Source organism: Denticeps clupeoides, chromosome 3, assembly GCF_900700375.1.
Source record: "Denticeps clupeoides chromosome 3, fDenClu1.1, whole genome shotgun sequence".
In the NCBI taxonomy this organism is placed as follows: Eukaryota; Metazoa; Chordata; class Actinopteri; order Clupeiformes; family Denticipitidae; genus Denticeps; species Denticeps clupeoides.
This window is the reverse complement of record NC_041709.1, coordinates 29111027-29136594: the sequence shown is the minus strand read 5'-3', so window position 1 is coordinate 29136594 and position 25568 is coordinate 29111027. Positions and strand designations below refer to the sequence as shown.

General features: G+C 45.9%; 1 protein-coding gene across 1 annotated transcript in view; it reads left to right on the top strand.

Moving 5' to 3' along the window:
- Positions 1-7135: 7135 nt before the first annotated feature.
- LOC114786961 (ephrin-A5-like) overlaps positions 7136-25568 on the top strand; it is a 45588-nt gene continuing 27155 nt past the window's right edge. Inside the window, exon 1 of the mRNA XM_028974603.1 lies at positions 7136-7881. Coding sequence (XP_028830436.1) covers positions 7757-7881 — 125 coding nt within the window. The 5' untranslated portion in view covers positions 7136-7756. The remainder of the gene's footprint in view (positions 7882-25568) is intronic.

The window sequence follows — 25568 nt, the reverse complement described above, 5'->3', positions numbered from 1 at the left end:
TCCCCCAATGACATTTACATTAACATTTATGGCATTTACCAGATCAACTTACAGTTACAGGGAGGTGTCCCCCTGGAGACACTCAGGGTTAAGTGTCTAGCTCAGGGACACAGTGGTAATAGGTGGGGTTTGAACCTGGTTCATTGGAAGGCTACTGCCACCCGACGAGTTCCTGATGCAGCCCGTTACCCAGAATGCCTTGCACTTATTTATTTTTTTTTTTTTATACGACAGAAATGGTTGTATACGGCTTGGTGAATGACTCAAAGCAAAATCGTGGTATAAAAAATAAACGTTCGGAGTGTTAAAGCACTCTGGACTATACTGGTGTGTTTATGGTTAAGCTGCCAAGGCAATTGTTGCCGGGTGACCATGACCATATAGCAAGAAGCACTTTCTGGTTCCGTGCATTTATTGCTGAAAACTGTAAATTCCGTGCTATTAATTAGCTTTTTCAGTGGCAGAGATCATGTAACAGACAATGTGATCTATTTTTTTCTACTGCAGGAACCATGCACAACGTCTGACTGTAAAAACACAGAATGCAACCAGAAGTCGACTCTCTCACAGTTGCTGTGTCCTGCTCAACTTTTACACTTACGTTGCGGCATAAACTATATTATCAGGCATATCATTCTTTTTGTTATGTAATATGTGCAGTTTAAATTGCACACTGTATCTTTCCTTTCTTGGTCGCTTACATGAAATATTGTTTTGCTCTGTGTGAGTGAATCGGACTGGGATTCTGATGCCGCTTCTGTGTGTGAGAGAGACAAAATTTGTGATTTACACCGTAACTTATAGACTTGTCTTTCAAACCACTTGAATGCAAGCCTCTATCTCTGTGCAGTCAGCACATGGACGTCACACAGATAATTAAAATAGCAAGGAACCTTTGTCCTGAACCTACAACGACTGACCAATTAGTGTCTGTGAGAGTCTGAGTCTTTTTTTGTTTCGCTGACAAAGAGACTTTTTTTTTTTTTTCTGACAGCCAACCGAAGATTATACTTGACATGAATAGCTTCACATATTTAATCCACCGCTGGTAATCTAATGACTTCGGCAAACTCCAGCGACTGTAACACAATCAGATATGAAGCTTTCCAAGAGCCTCTGTCTCGGATGATACCGCCAGCCCCCTCGTCAAGCCGTCAGTCATCCGACATTTATGCAGTGAATTACTTGTCCAGACGGTGTCTTTTGACTGGGTTTCAAAAAGGGCCACCTCTGGCCCGCTGACTTTATTGAAATGCGTGTGTCTGTTTCATTCATGTGGCCTGGATCCCAGAGGAGGGTCAGGTATCTCTCGGAAATGAAGCCAGACATTCCTTTTTCTCCATGTATTGCCTCTTGTGCCTCCAAAGACCCTGTCACACCCAGATCGCCGACTGCGCCGGGGGAAATCCCGGCTGATTTCATTTGATGCGAATTGAGTCCCGTTGTCTACCTCACTTTTTCTCTCACACACGCACACACACACACACACACACAGATCTGCTTTACATCTGCTCTGGCTTATGCGTTTTTTGTAGATCAGACTCCTGACTCCCTGTAGTCGTGTTCTGAACAAGTGCCTTGTTTTGGACAAGCAACATGGCAGATGAAAGAATACTCTGTGAAAAGACAATGTAAAGGAAGCATTTTTCTAAAAGGTCTGGCTTTATCACATTCACAAAAATCTAAAGGCTTTCCCAGCGATACGAGAGCAAAAGGGGAGATGCAGAGAGTGTTCATCATTTTATAAACCCACTTATCCAGATTAGGCAGGGAAAGTCAGACCCTCCCTGCGGTGTACGGGAAGAAGCCCTTTCTCATCCAGTGCAAACTCGTATAATCTCTGTGCATTGGGGCTGGCGGGAAGAAAAGCGAATGCAAAATCCCACTCAAATTTATTACAGTGATATATACTGTAATTGTTATTGTGCTGGCCAGAGATGGATATGAATATCTCCAGGTATCCTGCTCCCAGGGGATTTTTTCCTTGCCAGAAGGTGAGTTACCACTGCAGTTTCACTGCGTTTGTGGTCTACACAATTTCAAGTAGTGGAGTTGATTCATCAAGACCTGATGAGTGGGGACTACAATTCTATATGAGGCACATAATGATGTGAAGGGAAGCTTCCTATACCTGGGAACCTCCACGAAGCATGGAACCCTCAGAATGAGCTGCTTATCATTTCCCATTCCATTCGTCATGCCTGTAGGAGCCAGAAGCATGGAACCAGATCCATGGAGCCAGATCTTCATGTCATGCCATGTGATCTAAATGCAACAAAGAACAAACATCTATGAAACTGTGGATGAAGTAGGTCAGTGGAATTGCATCGACAGTCCTCTCTGGCTATTTTGAGGTTTCAGAGTTATGTGGGAATACTCATTATCTGAACTGAACTGAAGTGAAATCTCCATAAGAACGTGCAACGTGTCAGTGTTTCCTGCCACTCTTTTATTTGCAGTGGAAGCCCTGCCTTGGCTGCATGCATTCTAATATACTATACAAGCAGGCATTCCTGGAATAGTTCTTTGTGGAAGACAAGCTATATGACACATGGTTTACTGCAGGGGAAGAATCTTGTTCTTGTTCTGCCACAGCTTCTTGGAGTCAAGGTTGTGCTCTCCAGGCCAAGCTGAAACGACCGTGAGAGACAAAAAAAAGTCCCCCTTCTCTGAAAATAGCTGGCATTCCGATGTCACTAGCTCTCTGCTATCCTACAATGAGCCTGAACAGCGAAGGCTTTATGGGTCAGGGGCATTTCTTACCTTGCTGCAGCAAGATTCTCATTATGAAAAACATGCATTCCTGTCATGAATGTGAGAGGCAGGCCATGTGTATGCTGTTTGTGTGTGTGTGGTAGACACTCCGGCAGGTCATCCGGAGATAAGACAGGTCACTCACCGCTCCACGCAAAAATAAATCACTTCTGCCGGCCCCTTCTCTAGATGCATCTGCCTCCTATACAAAAGCACAGAACTGTGAGCTGGAGGCCAGTAATAATGACGTATTAAGGACTCATTACCTTGGGTAAAAACAGAATTGAATTGAAGAGCTTAATAGGTAATAATCCATAATTGGAACTGGAAATTGCTTCTTGTATGGTCCTTGTATGAGGCAGACAGGGTAACTAAAGATGTCATATATGCTTTTATGTTTTGTCATTGGATTATATTTCTGTGACTGTTCGGAGTGATTAGTGTGTTTAGCTTGTTCTTGCTGTGTAAAGGTATGTTTACTGGTCTGGTAAACTGGTCAGCTTTCATTTCCAAAAATCCCCCGGCAATGCACAACATCAAAGAATGTGAATTCTGTTCTACGTAATTGTGTTTGCACACATTGGCAGCGCATGAGGGAATTTAATGATAAATGAATTCTCTTCTAAACATCTCAATTAGACTTCTTTCCAAGCGTGGGTCTTATTCACTAGTGTAAATTGATAAATCAAGAACAAACCACAATCTTTAATGATGTTTGCATGTGTGATGTATTGGTGGTCACAGTTTAAAATCATCCACAATGAGGAAGGGGCGTACTTGAGAGCTGTCACTCATCGGGCTCCTCCCATTTTCATTAACCAGGGTGTCATAAGAGGCAGAAATAATTACATACCAAGAAGTAATTTAGGTAGTTAGTCAAGATAACAAGCAGTTCTTTTTTTATTTATCTGTTTATTTATGTAAGTCTTGAGGATGCATTTGACCTCACACACTTAGGGTCAGTTTTTTGATTATGGATTAGGCCTTGTCCAAAACTAAAATTGAAGTTCTATAAAGTTCTCCATTCAGAAACGCTTTTTGTCAAAGACTAGGTCCAATACCTTAGCATTGCCATGAAGCATGAATTTCTGGGATTTCAAGTGGATCCAAAACCTCAGAATGACCTGCTTATCGTTTGATGAGTTATACAACAGAGTAGGACCCATTCATACCATCATGTCTGTAGGAGCCAGATGTTGTGCTATGTGACCTATTCCAAAAAAAAAAAAAAAAAGAATCTTGCGAAACTGTGCGTCAAGCAGGTCAATGGAATTGCATCTTCAGACCACTTGTGAGGTTTCAGAGTTTTGTGTGAATATTTGTTGTTGGAATATTCATTGTTTGAGTTTAGGACTAGGTGAATATATATGAATGGGAAACTCACATTAGCACATAGCATTGTGCTGAGCACAAGTATGAAAATAGTGCCTTTTAAAGTGAACTGAATTCTGATTCAGAAAATGTCCATAAATTATTATTATTATTTTTGTTCAAATTAAGGCCTTTAGATGTAGATGTGCTGTAATTTTGCATAGTTGGCACTGCATTTCAAGCCTCAAACCTTCTCAAACATGACCTGTAAAGACCTGGAAGCTTCCATATTTTAGGTAGTTGTGATTCTGCTGCTTTGAGCTGCTGTTCTGCACCCCACACTTACTGATAAGCTAAGTGAACCTCTGCTTGACCCCTCCCTCTGTGTCCTGTTCTCTCGCTTGCCGTCTGTTTCATGTACGCATCACATTCCCAAGTGCAGGGGCAGTAGGGGTGCCCAGCTGGACTCTCAGTCCAGCTGAAATATATGGCTGCGCTGAGAAAGAGATAAACATTCGTCCTGCCAGAAGGAGTTTGGACAGCAGGGTGAGGAGTACAGCTTGGGGACGTCAAGTGTATGGTAAATATAAGTGGCTTGTGAGGAGAACATAAAATAGCTGTTTTTTTTGTTTGTTTCTGGATCTCAGGAAAGCTTGTCTTTATTCAGCAGAAAAGAAGAAAACATTTGAAAAGAGTCAGATGAACTACGTAATTATTGTTTGTCTGTTCATCAGCACCTATCGAAAAACTCGTGAAAATTAAACAAAAGGTCCTTTAATGCACGATTATCGCTGCTGAAACACACAGCGCTAAAAAGACATTCTCGTGGGAAGCAGGGACCTCTGCTCTGCAAATTATGACAATAATATGCAGTAACTGACTGTGCATCCTCAAGTAAAGCCAAAGAGACTCTTGGGGAAATGTAGGCACAAACTCAGTGAACATCCGATGACAGCTAGTGTGACGTTTGCTCATGACGCGAGATAAAAAACACACGAACACGCTGTTAAGTCTCGTACCTCTGGGTGACAGACGTGGGACGAGGCCATGGAATAAACACAGGACATCAGAAGGCCGCGCGGGAGGTTCTGCTGCTGTGACCCGAGGCCCTGCTGACCCTAATCCGAAGAGACTTCGGTGTCTTGAGCCAACGCACATCACACGCAAACTGAGTGGGACAGCCACTCTGTCCACTGACTTTTAACTGTTGTAGAAGAGTCTGGGCGGATGGACTGCTGATGTGACATACCAAGGAGCTCGCTCCAACACGGACTACGTCACAACTGCGCAAAATTCTACATGGAGAAGCAGCAATGGTGCTAGGTAATGCCAGTAAACATTTTGAAAATTGTCAAATGTTTAGGGTGCAAAGGTCTGAAATGGTTTTAAAGTGAGTAGGACGTTAATGGAAGCAATTATACCAGTGATGAAGAAAATGAACAATTATCGCAAATTACGAACGCCCCCTTTGCATGGATGTGTGCTCCACCGCATGGTGACTAGAAGCCTTTAACCACAAGCCAAACCAGCCAACCAGTTCCTTAGTATGAAAAGTTTACCATCCCAATATTATAGTGTGTAGATGAATTAAATGACAAAACTGATGATTTTTATTGGTCAGAATACCACTTCTACTGTTGTTCAAAAAGACAGTAGATGGAATAATGTGCCATAATAAATTAAATTCTATACGAACCATAAAGATATTCGTTACTATTCAGCCAAATGTGAAAGCTTGCGAAAAATCCATAAGTAGATAGAATTAGACAGAATTAGAATTAGATAGAATTAAAGTGGGCAGCCTTAAAACTAAAAAAGGATTTTCCCATCTGGCGTCTTTCTTGGAACGATACAAGCGTAAAGGTTTTAGCTGCCAGAACCGGAATTTGGTTCAAGACCAAAGGACAATGGCAATTATTCTCTTCCATTTTAGCAATGTGTGTTCATGACTAGCAAGTTCTATAAGTTCTGTACCAAGTCGAGGTCAATAACGCATCTAACATAGCATTTGCTCATATCTTATATAGCATTTGCTCATATCTTATATAGCATTTGCTCATATCTTATATAACATTTGCTCATATGTTATATAGCATTTCCTCATATCTTATATAGCATTTGCTCATATCTTATATAACATTTGCTCATATCTTATATAGCATTTCCTCATCAGGGTGCCAACTCTGTTGCCATGTTGAATTTGACTGCTGTGAGAGGAGCAAACTCTGCATTAATCACATAAAATCCCTTTTATGTGATTTGTATCTGTGTGCTGTTTTGCTTGTTCTTGCCAGGACCAGAGGACAATAATAAATCCAACAATCAACCTTGTTCCTCTCAACTGAACGGTAATAAGTCTTTTTAATTTTTGCAAATTAGCTAGTAGAATAGGAGTAGAGTAGAGTAGGAGTAGCATAACCCCAGTCAACCTGTTCTGTAAATTCTATAAGATGAAGTACTGAGTACATTGTGCTTTTTAGGTGACTTTCTCAGCCGTTTCTTTGCTACAAAATGAGGCAGACCTCACCTTCTTTCGTCCGATTTATTATTCAGCCATTATTTATTAATCATGCAGTAACTATAGTGAAGAAATGTGAAGAAAAAGCACGTGCGATGAATTTACAGCTATCTACCGCTGACTACACTAGCTAGCTAGTAGTCGTGAAGCTTTTACATTGGAGGCGTGGCCATGCTTATGCCCCGCCCACAAACGATGAAAAACTTTTTACTACTTTTTAATCTGCATAGCTCACCGTGTTTACACATTTATTACAGCACATGAGCAAACAAGTGCATTTCAACGGAGTAGGTCAAGGGTCAGTGTCATGGGGCTGCTTTAATAAAAAGACACAATTTCCAGTAGGGAACGATGACGTTGCGCAGAAGCGCAAAAGCGTCTCCGTATCTGAGCAACAACAAAAAAAAAAGACAAAAAAAAAAAAAAGAGAGAGAAATAGAAAAGAGAAAAGAGCCCGAAATGCGCATTTTTCCCCTCTGCCCCCCCGCTGCGAGAAGAGGAGGGCTGTTGTCTCCGCAAGCGAGACGCCCATCGTTCAAAACGCGAGCCAATGGGACCGACGCGGGCTGAAACCGTACCCCGCCGCCTCGGTAGGCGGCATGGCTGACCGCGTCACTCCGGCCAACTCCGCTGCGCGACCGTGAGCCGTCCACGCAGCCCGAGCCCCGCGTCTCAGCGTCGGACCCGCCGCCCGGAGCCCGGCGCGTAAATCGGATGCGCAGGAAGGACTTTTTTTTTTTTTTTTAGATCTTTCCCCCCTCTCCCGTGTCCTCCCTTCTTCTTCTTCTTTTTTTTTTGGCTTTCTGTCGCCTTTCTCCACCCGTGGCAGCGTGAAGACCGCGCCGGGGACACCGGCACCCTGCGTCTCGGGCGGACATCCAGGTCCGCGAAGTTCCGGGACAGCTCCGCGCTTTCCTCCGAAGAACCGAGTGCCGCGTCGATGGTTTCGGGGAGCGATGTGAGATCGTGAGAGACCCCACGGCACCTGTCAAAACTGCTCCACCCGCGTACTCTCCACCGCCGACCTCCGGAATAACTCCGGCTCCCCACCAGGAATTCATCCACGGAGATCCAGGCAGATACAGAGATAATCAGATAAAAAAAATACATTTTTTTTTATCTATACACATCTACACGCAAAGCAGTTAAGTTCCGTCTCCGAGTTCCGTGGCCATGGCGCAGGTGGAAGTGCTCCTCTTCGCGCTCCACGTCCTCTGGACGTGCGTGTTCGGACAGGAACCGGCCTCGAAGGTGGTGGCCGACCGCTACGCCGTGTACTGGAACCGGACGAACCCCAGGTGAGCCCCGACCCGGGACGGATATTACTTCCGAGCCCGCGTTTCACACCGGTTCTTCTTCATCATCATCATCTTCTTCTTCTTCTTCTTCTTGGCTGGGGTTCGAGGGGGGAAAGGTCACGGGCGCGCGGGTTGAAGGGTGAATTTGTTAAGTGAATGGGGACGTTGTTCTTTTTTCCACTTTAGATTATAATTTTTTAAATTTTTTAAATTTTATATTTTACATTAAGCTGCGTGGTGCGTTTTTTTTTTGGCTCGGTCCGCGGCGTGAATATTAAGATCTGAAGTGTTGCTGTTACCCCGCGTGTTTTTTTTTTTTTTTTTCTCACTCGAATGGGAAACTGTTGATTGTTCCTGGGCGATAATAAAACGCGATCGCGCCCGGGGAGAGGAAACTGGTGCTGCGGTGACCTTTTTTTCACGCTTTAACCTCAACTCCTGGAGTGTTTGTAGCGCAGTCCTATCAAATATATATATATATATGCAGTTAAATTAAATTAAAAAGTAGAGTGTCCTGTTGTTAAAAAAAAAAACTCTAAATTTAAACAGACATCATGGTTATTTCCATGCATTTATTATCCTAGCTAATAAAAATAGGTAATTAGGTTATAAAGCCCCGTGGCCGGTGGCCGGTCTTCCAGGAGCGCTGCGGGTCTGTGTCAGGCGCCCGGGGGCCATTTCCCGTTCTCAGCTCCGGCCCTCCAGTCGCCATGGGCCTGGCTCGCTCCCCTGCCCCACGCTGAGCGCAGACAATCCCCGAGACACAGAAGGGGTTTTCAGCCGTGGCCCGCTCCCAGCTGGGTGCACGCTTTTTGTGAAGGGAGGCGCGCACTGGGGTCACACATTCCGTGTCGCCCCGAACAGGCCCTCGGTTAACCATCCCAGCTCAGCGGCAGAGGTGCTGTGGTCGGGGTTAAAGGCGGGCCAGGCCCTGGGCTCCGGTGCCGTGTCGCGGGCCCCCCGCTTGGGCTTTGTCTCAGCAGAATAGGGCCCTGCTGGTAAATAAATGAGTTACTCTAAATGAGTGTCTCTCATCCGTATTCATAGGCTCAGGCCGCAGCATATAATGTATCTGTGCTGAGCGCCAAGACCCCTCTTGTGCCCCACCCGTAACCTCAGCCATGTTTCAGGCACAGCCCCGCGAACGTGAGTAACGGCTCTGCTTAGCAGGGAGAGAACGGCGCGGGCCGACAGCAACATTCGTCAGCCTTTTGAACGTTTCCGCAGGAAGAGAGGCTTCGGATATTTTACACCCTCCCCCCTGTGGCCCCGTCTTTTTTTTTTTTTTTTTTTCGATGAACAAGTCAACAGGAGCTGCACAGCCTCAACATCAATATCCGAAAATCACCGGAATCATAAAAGCGTCAGTGCAAGAGTTCGACTGGGAGACCCAGTCAGCCATGCCATGAAATATTAATTGCTCAATTGATGAAAGCGAGTTATTGGCTTGATTAAAGCGTTGCTAATGGAGAATATTAAACACGCTGATGACACTTTGCACTTTCGGGGCAGAAGGTGGCTCAGCTAAACACGGTTGCGTTCTCATTTACCCGCCTCGGCTCAATAGGTTTTGAGTGGCCAATTATTTCCCTTTGGAAGTTGTTCCGAGACATAAAACAACATATTATAAGTGTTGGAAAATGTTCTTTTTTTTCTCTGTTTGGAATAAAACTCGCTTTCATGTACAGTGATCCTAGAAACCTGATTGCCGCTGTAGAATTTTGTTAAAAAAAAGTAATAATTTGCAACAGTAATGATCTTCCGTGGATCATGTGAAAGTGAGTCTTGTGTCTGTAAAAAGGGCTTTTGGTGGGAGAGGGGTCACGAGAGACGGGGGTCGTGGAGGAGTGGGTGCTCTGTGAATTTGCCGGTGCCCAAACTGGATAGGGCCCAGAGGATTTAGGTACACAGCCAGTGCCCCACACTTCTTTTTACAAAGAGGACAAAAAATGAGCATGGAAATACACTGTGTGAATCCATACACTTCAGTACTGTGACATTTTATTTTGCTATGCTGTGTCGATGTTAAAAAACAGCATTCATTTTTCAAAAATCTATACAATCGATAGTGACAGTTTCAAATTAACATGAACTGAACTTCTGAACTGACCTTTTTTAATGTATGCATATAACGATGTCTCCTTTATACTGCCATAGTTTTATTACATGTAGAGATACTTTAACGTACAGTAACCGCAACATACCTTGATAGATGCACATCAATGCATCCGATTTCTGCCAATACACAGTCCAACTAGTAAAACATTATTGATGTTATAAATGCATTTATAAGTCAATCACATTAACGGTTAATATATATCGATAACACTTAAACACGTTAAAAAGTGTATACAGGCATTTTTCCAATTGTACAGTATTGTACAGTACAATACAGTATTTATGAAAAATGTAAAGTGTTGTTTTGGGGGGGGTAAAAAATTGTTAAGTCAAAATCAACTTTATTGTCATCTCACCATACAAGTACACAGATAGACGAGATTGCGAAGCTTCGGGGATTCACGGTGTGCAAAAAGACGTAGCGCAAATGGATCTAGCACACAACACAAAAACATGACAAGGACATAAAATATTGCAGGTCGAGACAAACTAGATAAACCAGGTGGACACATAGCAACAGCAATATGATAATATATCAGTGTATGGATATATTTAGTATATAGTATATGATATACTATGAAAATAATGATAGTAGAGTGTTAGATAGTTAGTAGATAGTTAAAGTGAACGTATCAAATTGGTCAAAAATATTCGATAGCTTAATTTTTGTGTATTCGTGACATAAAATTGGAGGGTGGCGTTTGACCACTTTGCCGGCACTGCTTGCATTATTAAAGGCCGCAGACATTTTTATTCTCACGTGGGAAGTGGAAAATAATACCCGTTTATTTGTTGTTGATTGGTAGGATCAGCGAGAGATGCCGTATCGTATTCCGCGCCTAATCTCGCCCGTGTTTGTGTATCTGGTACCATGGAAGCCGATACCGTGGCAGGTCGCGATGCGCCATTGGCTGGGCCGGCCCTCTCAACAGCTGGGGGGAGTCGGGGACCCCCCCCTCCCCGTTTTGCCAGAGGAGTGTCATCCCAGAGGCCGGTTTTAATCTTGATAATGCGTCACAAAGCCTTCAATAACAGATGTGACACGATTCCTTTCCGACGGCAGACAGTCCCAACCCCCTTTTTATGACTTTTCAAGATGACTTGCGTCTTAAGTAAATGCCACAGTATGGTGATGTGCTGCATTTGAATTTCACTTAATGTCATTCCTGGTTTGTTAAGGGTGAGTGTTACGCGAAATGTTGCACTTTTGCACTCTCGCCAGAGCCGTACGTACGGCACAACGGCATCTACTTGTATGCGGCTCGCCGCCGGACAGAATGACCTCACATGTTTTTTTTGGGTTTTTTTTCCCTCCTTTATACACTGGCTCATTTTTAATCTCTACTTAAGAAACAACAAGAAAAAAAAAAAAAAAGAGGCCAGACTCACCCACCCCACTTTGCGGTTTTGTGGCCAGTTGATGTTGTGATAGGCGCTCCGCCTCATTGTGCTGAGCTCAGTTAGCATTGTTCGGCCTGTTTACCCCCCCCACCCATCTACGCACCCTCCCCCGTGACTCCCTGCTGTTTGGTTCCGCTTGAATTTTGAGTGAACCCCCCCCCCCCCCCCTTTTTTTTTTTTTCAAAAAGAAAGAAAAAGAATTAAAAAAAAAAAAAAAAAAACTCTTTGCGTCCAAATATTGACTGGGTCTTAGGACCTCGGCCCTCTCCCAGCCAGTACCATGCCCGCGTGAAAGGGTGCCATTGTTCCCGTCTTAGCGGCCCTTTGCCAGGGTCTAAAGTATGCAGCTCTCCGACATGGGGGGGAGAATGTGGTGGTGCTGGCCTCATTCAGTACGGCGGGGCACACAACATGGGAGGGATGCGTCGACGGTTGAAGGGTGGCAGAAGCTTCTGGAAAGGGTTACACTGGACGCCTCCCCGCGTGATCCCGCGCCGTGGCGTGAGTTACGATCCCAGGCTGGAGGAGCTTTTTTTTTCGCAGGCCTCCTTTAGCAAGTGATGGAGGGCGTCGTTACAGTGAACTTAGCAGAAATAAGGTTCTCCTGCGGTGGAACCAGCACGTCCTGCTGCTTCCACGACCTCTCGCTCAGAGGAAGGTGCTCAGCTTTCTTTCCAGTGTGCTAATAAGTCCAGCAGCCACTGTCATTCAGAGACTGTAGGAAATATTTTACCGTGTGTGTGGGTACTAAATTTCTTTACAATATAAGTAAGTAAGAAAAAAATATTGTCATATACATTTTTTTTTAAGGTAGAACCTTTATAGGTAGCTCGAGACTTTATTAAAGTTTGGGCCCGGTTTAGTGTGGCAGTTTCACTTCTGCAATGCGTATGTTGTATATTTAGGATCCTAGATCTCCACCAAGCTATCTAGAATATCAGAAAAATAATCGAAGTGTAAACAGTATGCTGTAACCTTTGCAGCCCTGCCTTAGAACCGCGTCTGTTCTGAGCGGTTCTATTTATTTACTTATGTTTACCTTGCACAAACTCTTTAGCTTAATCCGGTTTTGTCTTTTATGCCCATTTTTTTCTTCCTCTTTTTGGTGAGGTTTTAAATGCAAGTGGTGAAATGGCATCCCTGGAGCCTTTGAAGCCAGTGTAGGTATTAACAGAGAAGCACTAAGGAGCTTAAGAGGTCATCAGCCCATTGTGTGGAGACACAAAACACTTCCTCCGAAGCCCTTCACCCCCTCTGCCACTACTTCAGAAAGCTCTGCCCCGACTGACCATTCATATTAATCAGCCTTGGCCCCTAATGACTCTGATAAAGGCCCCGAAAGAAAAAGAAGGCCCTAAAGTGTAGCAAACATACCCCCCACACCAGAAAGCACCGGCTGGGGGGGTGCGGCGCGTTACACAGTATTTAATAAGAACGACGAATAATGGGAGTGTAGTGGCGCTGGTAAAAAACTGAAGGAGGGGAGAAGAGGGTGAGAGCAAGGGTGTGGGAGGGACGGAGAAAGTCTTGAGTGAGAGAAACTTTCCGCTTTGGGGCTCGAAAATGGACCAAGCTCGACTAAATGATGTTTACCGGGCGCCTTCCCATATTTCCTTCTATTTAATAAATTATTATTAAATTATTAGCGCTAGGGGAGCGTTGGGCTGTAATTGTGATCTATGTAGACGTATAAGATGACATGTATATGACACATGTTTGGACTTTTGTTAAGCCTCGCTGGAGAAGGTGTGGATAGACAGACAGCGGCGAGCTGGGTCTCTGGCACAAAGACGAAAGCCTCAGTCTTACTGGCAGCCATCTTAGGTGGATATTTTAGGATCTTTCGGCCATCCAGACGACTCCAGATAGTCCTGGGAATGTTTGGCCGTCATTAAAGGAACGCGTTTAAAGTAGTTGCAAAGCGGAACATTTTTACTTGACATTAAACTGCGTTTACAAGCGAACGCCTTCGTGTGAGGTGGGGTTTAACACGGGCAAATTAGCGAAATTGTAAAATTGTTATTAGGCCTGTGTTTGGGATTAATTACGGCCGTTTTAATAGGCGCAGCAGAATTCGCTGAACCTACATGTGCCACCCAGACCAGAACCGCTCCAGCCATCCTGTAATGGAGAACAGAGAATACATGTGTGGGAAACGTTCCGCTCAGGAACTCGGCGCGACTTCGCCAGACCTTTTCGTGCGATTATTAGCCTGTGGAGGAAGAGGTAGAGCGTTTCCGCGCGTCGGGTTTGAGCGCGCTCCGAGATCGGGGAGCAATGAAATATTAAAAGCTGTTTTGCGATCTCGGGGTCGAGTCTGGCCAGCGAAACCTTCACACGCAATGTGGCCAAAACGAGGTCAGGGCGGCCATGACTGGAATGTCAAGGTCGACATTTCGCGTTAGTCCGCCGGTGCATATGGCTCGGCACGCTTTGGCGTTACTCGATATCGGGCGGCTTTGTTTTTTCTCTTGACGATGATCGAAGTAACGGGCCGTTAAACGTCGCCTGGTTTTCGTTGCCTCGTGTTTGTTTTGGTACTCGGTTGCGATGCAGCCATTTCTGGGGTCGACTCCCATTTTGTTTTATTGGCGTAGTGAATTTGGCACAGTCAGACTTCCTTGTGTCTCAAATACGGTCCAAACATACGGCGGCCATCAACTTACCTGGAAAAGGAGCCTTTCGCTGTTTCCTGTGTGCACTGCTTTTTTATTCGTCTTAATTCCTTGTGCTCGTGTCCAGTACGCCACATTTACGTTTCAGGCGGCCTTTTTTCGTATTTGTGCCAAAAATGTCTCGCACTGAAAGGGCTGTTCTGCTTCCCCGCATTGAGCGGTCCGGGCTGTACCGGTACCCGGATCTTAACTTATTGTGGGATGCCGATTTTTTCATTCTTAACCGAGGAGTTGAAGCCGCGCCAGTCTTCCTCGCCCAGCGTCCTGCCACTCATATCAGTGGTGAGGGCAAACAAGCGGACAGACGTTGGAATTATGGAGCCTCGTAATCTTCCTTTATGTCTTTCTCCTTGGCCGGGCCTCAGTTATTCTAGTGCATAATTGATGGAAAAGTTAGAATAGCAGAAGTAATGCGATGAGAGGGTGCAGCGACGCGTGAGAGCGGCCAAGCGCCGGGCTGGCAGGGAAGTGAGGGATCGCGTGCGTGGGGCAGTAAACATTGCCTGGGACGAGGGGGGCACTGGGAGGAACAGGTCTCGACAAAAAGCGGGGACATCGTGTCATCCTCCACTCAAATCGCGCTCCACAGACACCATGGCGTGACCTCCAAGCCGCATCTCTACCCGCCCGTAGGCGGCCGTTATCTTTTCACGCGCCTCGAATGTGGGTCTCTGCTAAACGAGGGTTTTTTGGGCATCTTGTTTGACGACGTCTGCGGGCGTGGGCTTTGTTTCCGTCCTGTAGATATTCTGCAGCGGCAGGTTCCTGTGACTGATCCAGCGAAACAGCAGTCCAGGCAGCACATTTAGTGACAAGGTGCGTGTCACAAAGAGGTGCTAATGGCTGAGCAGCTCGGCCCTGTCTCCTGAACAATGAGCCGTGACTGCTGATAACCTGGACCATCCTGTTTCAAAGTAGCCTAGATGTAGTTTCCAAAGACACCTGAGCTTCCCGAAACCTACAGAATAATCAGTATGCTGGTAAATCACTTTACTTTACTTTACTTTACTTTATTTTGCAGACGCTTTTATCCAAAGCGACTTACAGGAGGACGACACAACAGCAATTCTCGTTCGATTTCTATAGATTTTGAGTTTAAGAAAACTAAGAGCCCTGATAAGGCCCAAATCACCATCTGACACCTCTTTCAAAGTTTTTTTTTTTTCATGAAAATTGCATTCAAAAATATATTATTGAAATTCTAATCAGTTCTTAAAATATTAACTTCTCAAAGTTAGCAACTAATTAGTCTCCTCTTCTAAATAATTCAGAATGATTTTTGATTTTTGTGTCCATTAATAGCTTAAAACTTACATTTGTTTAATGTGAAGTAAGCTTGGAATTAATGTATATATATGTTGATTTTTCAGCAAATTGATAGTTTAAACAAATATAATAACCAAACCTTATTTCCTGTGGTCCATTGGCACATGTGGAGGACAGAAAAAATAGTCACCCTGTTTAACTTAAAAAGGAAGCATCTGTGCCGGGCATAAATATTACTGCACGGCCATAAAGACTTCCGATGGAAACCTAAGCACTGAATGTGCTCAGGAAACAAATAAACCATCTTTATGGTTTAGCCTCTAGTCCTCTCACCGTCTTCCGCTCTCCTGGAACGATGTGGGCCCAGTGAAGGAAATCGGCCAGCTGTACTTGTACTGTGCCCACCGTGCTTTTATTTGGAATAATTTACTATTTTAATTTGCAAGCAACACGCGGCCATCGATCTTCACTGGGAAGCACGATGAAGTTTTGATAGTGTTTGTGCCCATTGGGTTTATGGATGAAGAACAGCAGAAGCTGCTTATGTAAACAGTGATTCATTTGGTGGAGTATAAATAGCGACAAAATGCCAAATGCTCAGTAAATGCAATCATGGGGAGTTTCCTTTTTCTTTTCTCTATGTGAGTGAAAGATGTGTATGCATAATTATTTTACTTAATATAATTTAGATTTTTAAAAGAAACACGCTTCATATTTATCTGACAATACATTTATTTGACTATTGAATTTATGTCATATCCAGTGTAGAGCTAAACAAGTACCTTATTACTTTACAAAACGTTGAAATATTTCATGATATTTGACCAAATAAAAAATTTGTATATTCTTAAAGCAGAAAATAAATAAAAAAAAAATTTTAGGTTTACATTTGAATACAACATTAATGGCTATTATAATTTTGAAAATAAATAAGAAGTCTGAAAATAAAATGCAAATGAACTCTTAGTTTTTTCCCCATGTATGATGATTTTAAGATTTCATGGTTTCAAATTATAAAATTCCATTAGAAATATCAAACTTTTTCTTATTATTGTAATGTCATTTTTCTTTGTACGTAGTTTTTTTAGTAGCATTTAAAAGTGAACTTTTGTGTGTTTTCAATTAGATTTTATTAAATAACGTAAAAATGTAGATATTCTGGAAATATATGAATATTCTGCACTAAGTTTGCGTATTAAACCTAAATGATTATTATCATTATTTTTTTACAAATAAAAACTCAAATTAATTTCAAACAGAAATGACGTCGTGCCGAAGGGTTACATTTTACTTTTTTGCGATACCTTTCAGTGTTGTGCGCCCTATCTGTCACTTCTCCTCTGTCAACTCACTTGAGCTTCACAAATGATTGGAGACCAAAGGACAATCTGATCACATAAAGCCTTGGTTGGTAACAGTCGGCTGCAGGGTCGTGTGACCGGGGTCTGGTCACATGGCCGGTCGGGGGGCTTGCTTGGTGAGGTCCTGGCACGCAAGGCACTGGGGACATGCCTGCACAGCGGCACGTTCAGCAGCACTGCCACTACTGCCAGCTAAGACGTTTTTAGAAATGATCCAATACATGTAACAAAACATTTTATTGGTAATGACATTTGGCACCAGTTTCTAATCATCAATCCTATATTTTGGTCTGTTTTTATCAGGAAAAAATGCAGTTGCTACTTTGCGGTTCATTGAGCCACAAGAGTACTAGCTTCAGGTTTTGAACTGGTTTGTACTGGTTTACTCTGGCGTAGTGTCTCCAAAATACTGGTGTCTGTTAGATATCTGCTAGATCCATACAGTATGTGGTGCGTGATACGAAGAAACGATGACGATTGGTCTAAAGGGGGCCAATGGGGGCTCAGCAGGAGATCTGGAGAACCAATGGGTGAAGGCATGTGAAATGTGTTGCGAGCGAGAAGTGTAAAGTGGGTAGAGCATGGGCAGACACCCCCAGATTTTTGTCAAGGTCAGGGTCACCATTTTATGAGAAGTCAGACATTTTCCTTCTCGTCGCTTTCTGCTTGTTTTTTTTTTTTTTGTTTCCTAAAAATTAACATAAAAAAACAACAGATAATTGTGTCAGTGTCGTGCAGAACGACGAGAGAAGCGCTCGTGGTCTCACTTGGCTCCATTTTTGCGATCTAAATCAGAAATCAGAAACTCACGCGTTCAAAATAAACCATAATTCCGTAATGCCGGCCATGCTTCTCGTGAATTCTTTCAGCCGTTTGACAATTTTAGCAGTAATTTTATACCGGACCGGAATGCTGCAGTTACGCAACTGCGCCGTGCAGCCCTGTCTACAGATGCCGCACAAGATACGACCAACCTTGGAGCAGCCGAGGCCAAAAAACGCGGACGCTTTGTTTGTTCGGAAACGGGCCTCGCTCCATCACCCCTTGACTCCAGAAAGGGTGTTGCATTTCCTGCGCTGGCTGAACGTTAAAGGGACGCCGGGGGTCGGCTGCGCGTGTTTTCAGATTAACATCCTTGTTACTCGCAGGCTCCATGGGACGGACACGCGTCCCCGCCGGCTCTTCGCGAGCGAAGGTCACAGGACGCGGGGGCCTTCCCTTCACAGCGGTCCCCACTCTTCTGCCCGTCTCGGCCCCGGTGCCTTCCCCTCCTCCCTCTCCTGGCTGCCGCGAGAGCTGAGAGGGGCGAGTCTCATCCGCCTGGGCCCTGATGTCGGCGTGGCCGGTGGGCCCGTCGCGCCGGTCATCCTGCCGCACGTCCACTCCGCGCGCTGTCCGCTTTATTCTCCGCTCTATTATTTATTGAATTATTTTTTAGCCCCTCCCTGAGCCGTATGAGACTCGAATCTCGAAACGGCCGCGGCCACGGGAGGACGGACGGATCCTTTCAGCCCACTTCATGTCGCTGACGTTTTTCTCCCTCTCGCCATCTTGTCTCATCCCGTCCCCCGTTTGTATAATCAGATGGCGTTTTTTTCAGGCCACTTGTGAACGCGTGCGGCGCTCTTTGGCCCCGGTACCTGCGCGGGTGTGATATCGCTCAGCGGTGCTTGTCTCCTCCATATGGAGCTGTGATGAGGGGGGGGCATTCAACGGGTTGCCGGGTCCAGATGCTCCTCAGATGATTGCGAGGCTCTGCGTGATTTTAATTCGAGCCTCGGCTCCCGCGCCCAGTCGCACGAGCTGGTGTGAAAACGTGTCTGAGGGCAATGAGGGCTGTACCCTCATTCCGTCACAAATACCGGGCCCTCGACTAGCAGTAAAACTTTGGGCCACATCACTGTAGTTTCTGGAAGGACGCAGAGATCGGTCCGTGTAGTGCATTCTGGGATGTTTCTTCGCAAATCAGTAAATGGCAAATAATTTGAATGAAACCCAGTAATAATATCCACCGAGGGAGAGATGATGAATCTGGATGTGCGATACAAACACGATATTTACAGAATTTACATTTACAGAATTTATCAGACGCCCTTATCCAGAGCGACTTACAATCAGTATTTACAGGACAGTCCCCCACTGGAGACACTCAGGGTTATGTGTCTTGCTCAGGGACACAATGGTAGTAAGTGGGATTTGAACCTGGGTCTCCTGTTACCCACTAGGCTACTACCACCCGATATGGATGCCATAGCGTCACTACTTTTTAAAGGGAGCATTGAAAGTGATTCGTGGGTGAAGCAGCAGCGAGTCGCACCCGTACGCGGCAGCAGCCGCAGAGAATCGGCCTGATAAAAATCGCTCGCGGCGCTTACGTACCTTTACCGCATTTATCTAGCCCAGCCATCGACAGGCAACATATCCCTTTGGAGAGAAATGAAAATAAGGAAATAGACACTCGCCGTGGCTTTGTAGACGTTTCGGTGCTTTAGGCTTTAGCGAAGGGCCGTGAAGGCCCGTCACCTCGCGCCATCAGAGGATCACAGCACCAGTCCCACCTCCGCCGAGGTGATAAAGGAACCGCGACGGGCCTGTTTACATGCGAATGGCTGCGATGCTCAGGTCACTTCCGGTCTCAGTTCTGCGCCAATTTCCTGCAAGGTTAGCCAGAAAAACAACAGATTTTTTAAATTTTGTCGACTGATGAAACCACGAACTGTGTCTTCTTGCTTGTTTGATGGAAAACGAGACCATGAGGTTGACTCGTTATTTGAATGTGATGATTTTGGAGACTTTAAAATTTTTTTTCATGATGACGTAACTCTTGCTTAACAAGAAACTGTCAGGATGCTTTATTCATTAACTAATCGATACTGAGAACCCATGTGTTCTGGCAGAAGGAGTGCAAATCGACGTAAACAGCCCGGGATTAGTGGTCATGACAAACAGGCTCTCAGGCTCCTCGTTTTTTTGGAGATAAAAAAAAACTGCTTGTGAATGTATTGATGGACCCCCTCTGCTGTTCATTTTCTCCGCCGTTCTTCGCCGGCGACCGCAGCAGAATGGAGTCGGCGCCTGGGAAAACGAAGGGGACGGCCACAGGGCAACTGGTTTTTGGGGAGCGTTCCGCGGTGCTAATGTGGCCCGAGAGAAAGGAGCGTTGTCGTCGTCTTTGCGAATGAGTGGCTGCGGAAATTTGGACTCTGGTCAGGCGGTCCAAGCAGACGGCCGCCCAGAACACTCCAATTAGAGCGCTCGCTAACAGATGACATTCTTACCCTGAGGAGGCTACTGTCTTTCAGGTGCTAATTGAATTGGTGCTTTTGCCAAAAAAAAAAAAAAAAAAAAAAACCTCCCATCTAGCGCTCAGCGCTTTTTGGCACTCGTTCCTGGGACCAAACCCTTGGGCGTGTTCACGAGGCATGAAAGCGGCACCCGATATTTAGGAGGGTATGGATGTTTATATATTTTATTTAACGAATAAACGCGGTTTGTTGATGATTAAAAGCCATTTCTTGCTTGGACTGTAATAATTGTGGTGAACAGGGACGTCGTGCTGCTATTTGAAAGTTTTGCGAAACCTCATCAGCTGAGCGGCGGAAAAGAATTGTCGGGCCAAATCGAAACGGGGAAGGACGGGCCGTGCTTTTGTCCACGCTGTGCCCAACACCCGGAGCCTAATGGCATCCGACCCGTTATGGGTACCCCGTATCTACGTTTTTAACTAGGCGAGATCGCGACCTGTTTTCACGCAGACGGAGGAAGAGCGTGCGCGCAGACGCACACGCACCGCGAGTGTTGCTCTCCACACCCCGGAGGAGGCCTTTGCCTTGCATTCTCACGCCGACGCGTCCCTCTTCCTCTCTGCTGCCTCCCGGGGAACTCTGGGAATCAAGAGTCGGGGTGTGGGCCAGGTCAGAGGTCGCTCCGCTCTGTGGACGCGTGCTATCCACCAGCTGTCAATCACTCTGGCTCCTGCCAGAGGCCTCTCTGAGGTCGACGTGTCCAAGACTGGACAGGCTTTCTCATCTGTCTCTTTACTGAGAACCAGCAGTTGTTTTTTGGTTTTTTTGTTTGCCTCTGCTCACACACCCTTCCAAACACTCACCACGTCCTTAAACAGAAACGTGTGTTTCACTGCATTCGCGTGTGTGTGTGTGTGTGTGTGTGTTGACCTGTCTGTCACACACAGACAGCTAGCGTCTGGCTAATTGTGGTTGCGGTTAAAAAGGCCTTTGTCTCACACTTCCGGTACAGAAAATCAGAAGGAGAGGGTTGAGCGCCCTCAAGTTCAGCCCAGCATGACCGACACAAGCAGGGCTTTTGTGCCCCCGTATCCCAGCATGACCCGCATTGGACCCCCATCACCATAACAAAGTGACCTGCTCTGACGCCTCCACAGGCCCCGTGAAAGACAGGGAGGGCGAGGGGGGGGGATTATGGCGGCACAGTCCACGGATGCGGGAGGAAACTTTTTCCCGTTTTGCACTTTCGTTCGTGAGTTTTTGAAGGAATGTGCAGATTTTTCTTCGTGGCGGTGTGTTGAGACAGAATGAACGTTTTGTGGAAGTGTAGAGTTTTACATGAATTCCGTGCTGCTCATTACGCTCTAGGTGGAGTGTGTGGGGGGGGGGGGGGGGGGGGGGGGGGGGTCACACTTCATTACGGTATCGCGTGTCACGTCGGTCTCCTGTTCAACGCTTTTTTTAATTCTCGGCCCCAGACACGTCTGCCACATGTGCAAATGATCTGGCAGATTACCGCGTTGTCAGGAGAGGAGGCTTTATGTGAAAGTTTTATTTATTTTTTTACCCCCCGTTTAATAGAGTCGTATATTTTCCGCGGCGTATCGAGGTTGTAAATCGCCTTTTTTTTATTATTTAACGTGAAACATTTGAAGCTACTGTTTATGGGATTTGTAGAGGCCCGACCTTCTGACACCCCCCCCTGCCCATCACGTAAAAATAGCCGGAGCTCTGGCTGATGTCAGCGGGAACTTCAACGTGTCTTTTTTTTTCTTTTGCAAATTTGAGGCTAAAAAACATGAGACGGTTTTAAAATTACTGACATTGCCGCGTTTACAGTAAACATGGTTATATGTCTTTAGCGCTCCCTTAATGTCCTTTTATTAATCCGTAGGAGCCCCTGTGTGACTTTGGCCTCGTTTAATGTCCCCCCTGAACATAATCACCAGGGCACGGCCCGAATGTGTTCGCGGAGACGCGCTAAATGGACGTATCTGTGTCCATTGTGAGTGGCGAAAAAAGCGAGCCGGCGAACTCTCCATCCGTGGATTTCCTGTGGGAATTACACCAAATTCCTCCTGCGCCAAAGAGGAACCGCTGTACCTACTGTTATGATACCAATGGGCATTGTGAGGTGGCCGTTCCCAGCTCGGCACCGCGGCTGAATGGGCTGAATCACCCATTAGGCCGTGAGATGACCGCATCATGAAAGGCTTCATTGTCACACCAGAGAAATTCTCGTGACACCTAATCACAAAATAAAGAAGGGGGAAAAATCCCAGGATCTCACAGCAATCTCTCCTGGTTATCTTGAAGCAGCGTGACCTTTGTGACATTGATAGGATTTCACAGAGACCAGACACACACACACACACACAGGCCTTTCATTATACCCATGGTGTTGTATGCTCCAGGCTCCAGGCTTTGAACCGGGAGGGGGAAAGTGCGGCACAATCCTCTCTTCCGTCTCTTCGAAAGAGCGCCGCCTCAGTTGTGTAGGTCCGGACTGGAAAGTCAGGAGCATCTTCCTGACAGAAGATGCGAGCGAGCCCACACCAACCATCTCCCCCATAACCTTTAATACCATATAAAGCCAGGACTGACGTCTACTCGCACTTGACGACTGTAGCGCTAATAAAACCCGATGAGGCATCAGGAAGACAGAGCCCTAGACGTCAACGTCTCTCTGCTGTGGCATCGGCTGGACGGTGACCGAGCCAAGATTGGATGCGTCTGCGATTTTCCCAGCCTCTATTCCTCAGACGTCCGCCTTTCAAGCCGGGCCAGACATGTGCTTCCCTTTAAGCCCGGATCAATGATAACCCAGAACGCTATGCCGTTATTTTCCACGGGTTGTAAATAAAATAAACAGATCTGCCATTCTTCGTTTCCCCCCTTCCAATGTGCATTGCCAGGCAAACGAGCGGGTTTTAAATCTGCCCCACATGAAAGTCTGGACGTCGGGCCGCCTCCAAAAGAGGGGGCGGAGCAGCAGCACTACCTGAATCGCTTAACCGGCACATCTGATAAGAAGCAAACCCTCCATCTACCTTTCACATTCTTTCTCTCACGCCGCAGTCCCTCTCTTTTGTCCTCTTCCTTTTGCATTCGTCCCTGACTCTCGCTCTCTCTCTCTCTCTCGGCTGTTTTTTTTTTGCACTTCAACCGCAAGGCGAGAAATAGGACTGAGAGACAGGTGACCATCTCCGCCGCGACCTTGTGCTTTTTTCACGTATCACCTGTGGGCAGGCGGGCAGCAGCGAGGGCGATGCTATCTCGGTCAGCCCACCCCGCATGCGTCCGAGGGAACAGTATGCGATTATCTCTCTTAACAGATGCTGTTCGAGGGAGAGGTGGAGAAAAACGATTGGCAAACTACCACGTGTATGGAACACCGGGTGTATCAAAAATGGCTCTCCGTGCGCGCCCGAAAACACAGGTCAATCACTTCCATTCTCTAGTGACGCATACCTTCTTTTTTAGGGTACGTTCACACCCTAGCACGCTTGCTTTGGTCCGAATCAGTCAGTGAGATTTTGAACAGTGTATCATGTATCACTGCGGGAAAAAAGACAAAGTAAATACAGGGAGCAGACGACATTGAAATTTACCCAGAGTTCTCAAATCAAGTGATAGTGTTTGGTCTCGTCTTGTGGGTCTTGGTGCGGATGTTTAGATTTCATTTATCAGCATTTATCATTTTATATGCACCTGAGTGTGATTACTGTGTTCAAACCAGACTAAACCAACCACACCAAGGGGAAAAAGTTGCACTAATTCCTCCTGCTGGTACCTCTGACAGTCTGTGTGTCTGACACAGTCCACCATTGAAGTGGAGCACGTTTGCTAGCTATTTCCCCATGTGCTTTATATCTAGCTCCTTTGTCCAATCATTAGAACCTGCTTTTTGAGAATACGGCGATGGTGAAGTAGCTTCTTGTCACACTGAGGGCCTGGATTGTAAGGCTCTATAATGGTCATTGCAAATGGGAATATCAACAGTCATCTCAAATATGCAGGTAAGTGAAAGTGAAGTTATTGTGATACACTGCAGCTCAGCACACGGCGTACAGTACGAAACATGTCCTCTGCATTTAGTCATCACCCTTGGTGAGCAGTGGGCAGCCATGACAGGCCCCCGGGGAGCAGTGTGTGGGGATGGTGCTTCGCTCAGTGGCACCTTGGCAGTTAGGGATTCGAACCGGGTAGGTTCCTTACCCACTAGGTCACCCACTGCCCAATTAAGAGCTCTTCAGTTAAGAGTTCTAATTGGCAAGTGAGTGAATGTGACTCCAAATGTGTCTGATACTGCACCTATCCCATTGCAGTGTATCGTGAGTAATAAGTTGCATATAGAGTGGAATGCTATGTTGACAGCATGTGAGTTGCCAATTTCTTTAACCTGATTGTAGAGAAGCAGTGTGTCATTTTTTGGAACCCACAGCCCTATCATGTATCAGTGACTCATTTGAATCCGTCCCATCCACTACATGCTTTGTGGATAGTTTTCCTCTTTTGCTAGTATAGCATTGATCACTACCCCCACACGTCCTGACACGTTGACCTTTTTTTGTGTTGAAGCCTGTCAGGGCTCAAATGTCATTCATCACAACCACGACAACATGGCTGCATTCTAACCCTCATAGTCATAGTGTGAATGTCAGCCCCTCCAAACAAAAGCTATTACTTCCATTCCCCTGCGCCGCCCTCCACCTTTTTCCCCGGCCATGTTCGCCTCGCGCTGGGGGCAGGAAGGGTCGAGAGGCACAAACAGCTGATGAAAGGCGATATCAGGTACATGGCACCGATCCTGACCAGTCGTTCTGCTCCCAATCTGAGTTATGAAAAGGCGATTATTCAGCTGCCAGCGCTGCACTAGGATAATTAGTATGTACAACAGAATGTCAATCCCTTTAAGAAGCGCTGGTGTGTTTTTTTTTTTCCTGAGGGGATTGTGTGGAGTCCCTTTGTTAAGCGTGTGAGAACCAGGGGCCGCGAGGCACTACCACAGACGTTATCAGCATTCCTGTCTGCTTGCGTGCCTCTCGATCTTATTTACATGCCGGTATCAGCACTTTGAAAGCCCTCAGCTCTCTAATTTGCAGCTTGATGGCACCGGTATCCGATGGCCCAGCTCTGTGCCAGCTCTGAGGTGGGAGGCAGTTTATGCTGCAGCATAACTTAATGGACCAGGTCCTCACAATTCATATGGTGTCATATGATATCACTGGAAATGTTCACTGCAGAATTGGTGAAAAGCATATTGTCAACTCCAGTATGGGTGTTGGTGTTAAGGAGCATATCGGAATACATCATTCGGCCTTTATGAGTGCCATGAATTGTGGGAAAGAAGCTTATAAACACGGATTGGCCATGTGCTTTTGATAAGTGCCGTGGGCGGGTCTTTCCCCATACAGGAAGCTGAAAGGATGTGACCTCATTGGGCCAGAGCCCAGCCCTGGTCCCAGATGCTCCCATTTTACAGGGACTTGTGTGTCTCATTGTTATCCTAGATCTGTGGAATACCCGCAAATAGATCGATACATCACAAAGACGCGCCTTTTAGAAACGTATCGGCTAGCAGCTAGCTGGCTGGCAACCAGCTTATTCAGCTTGTGTGT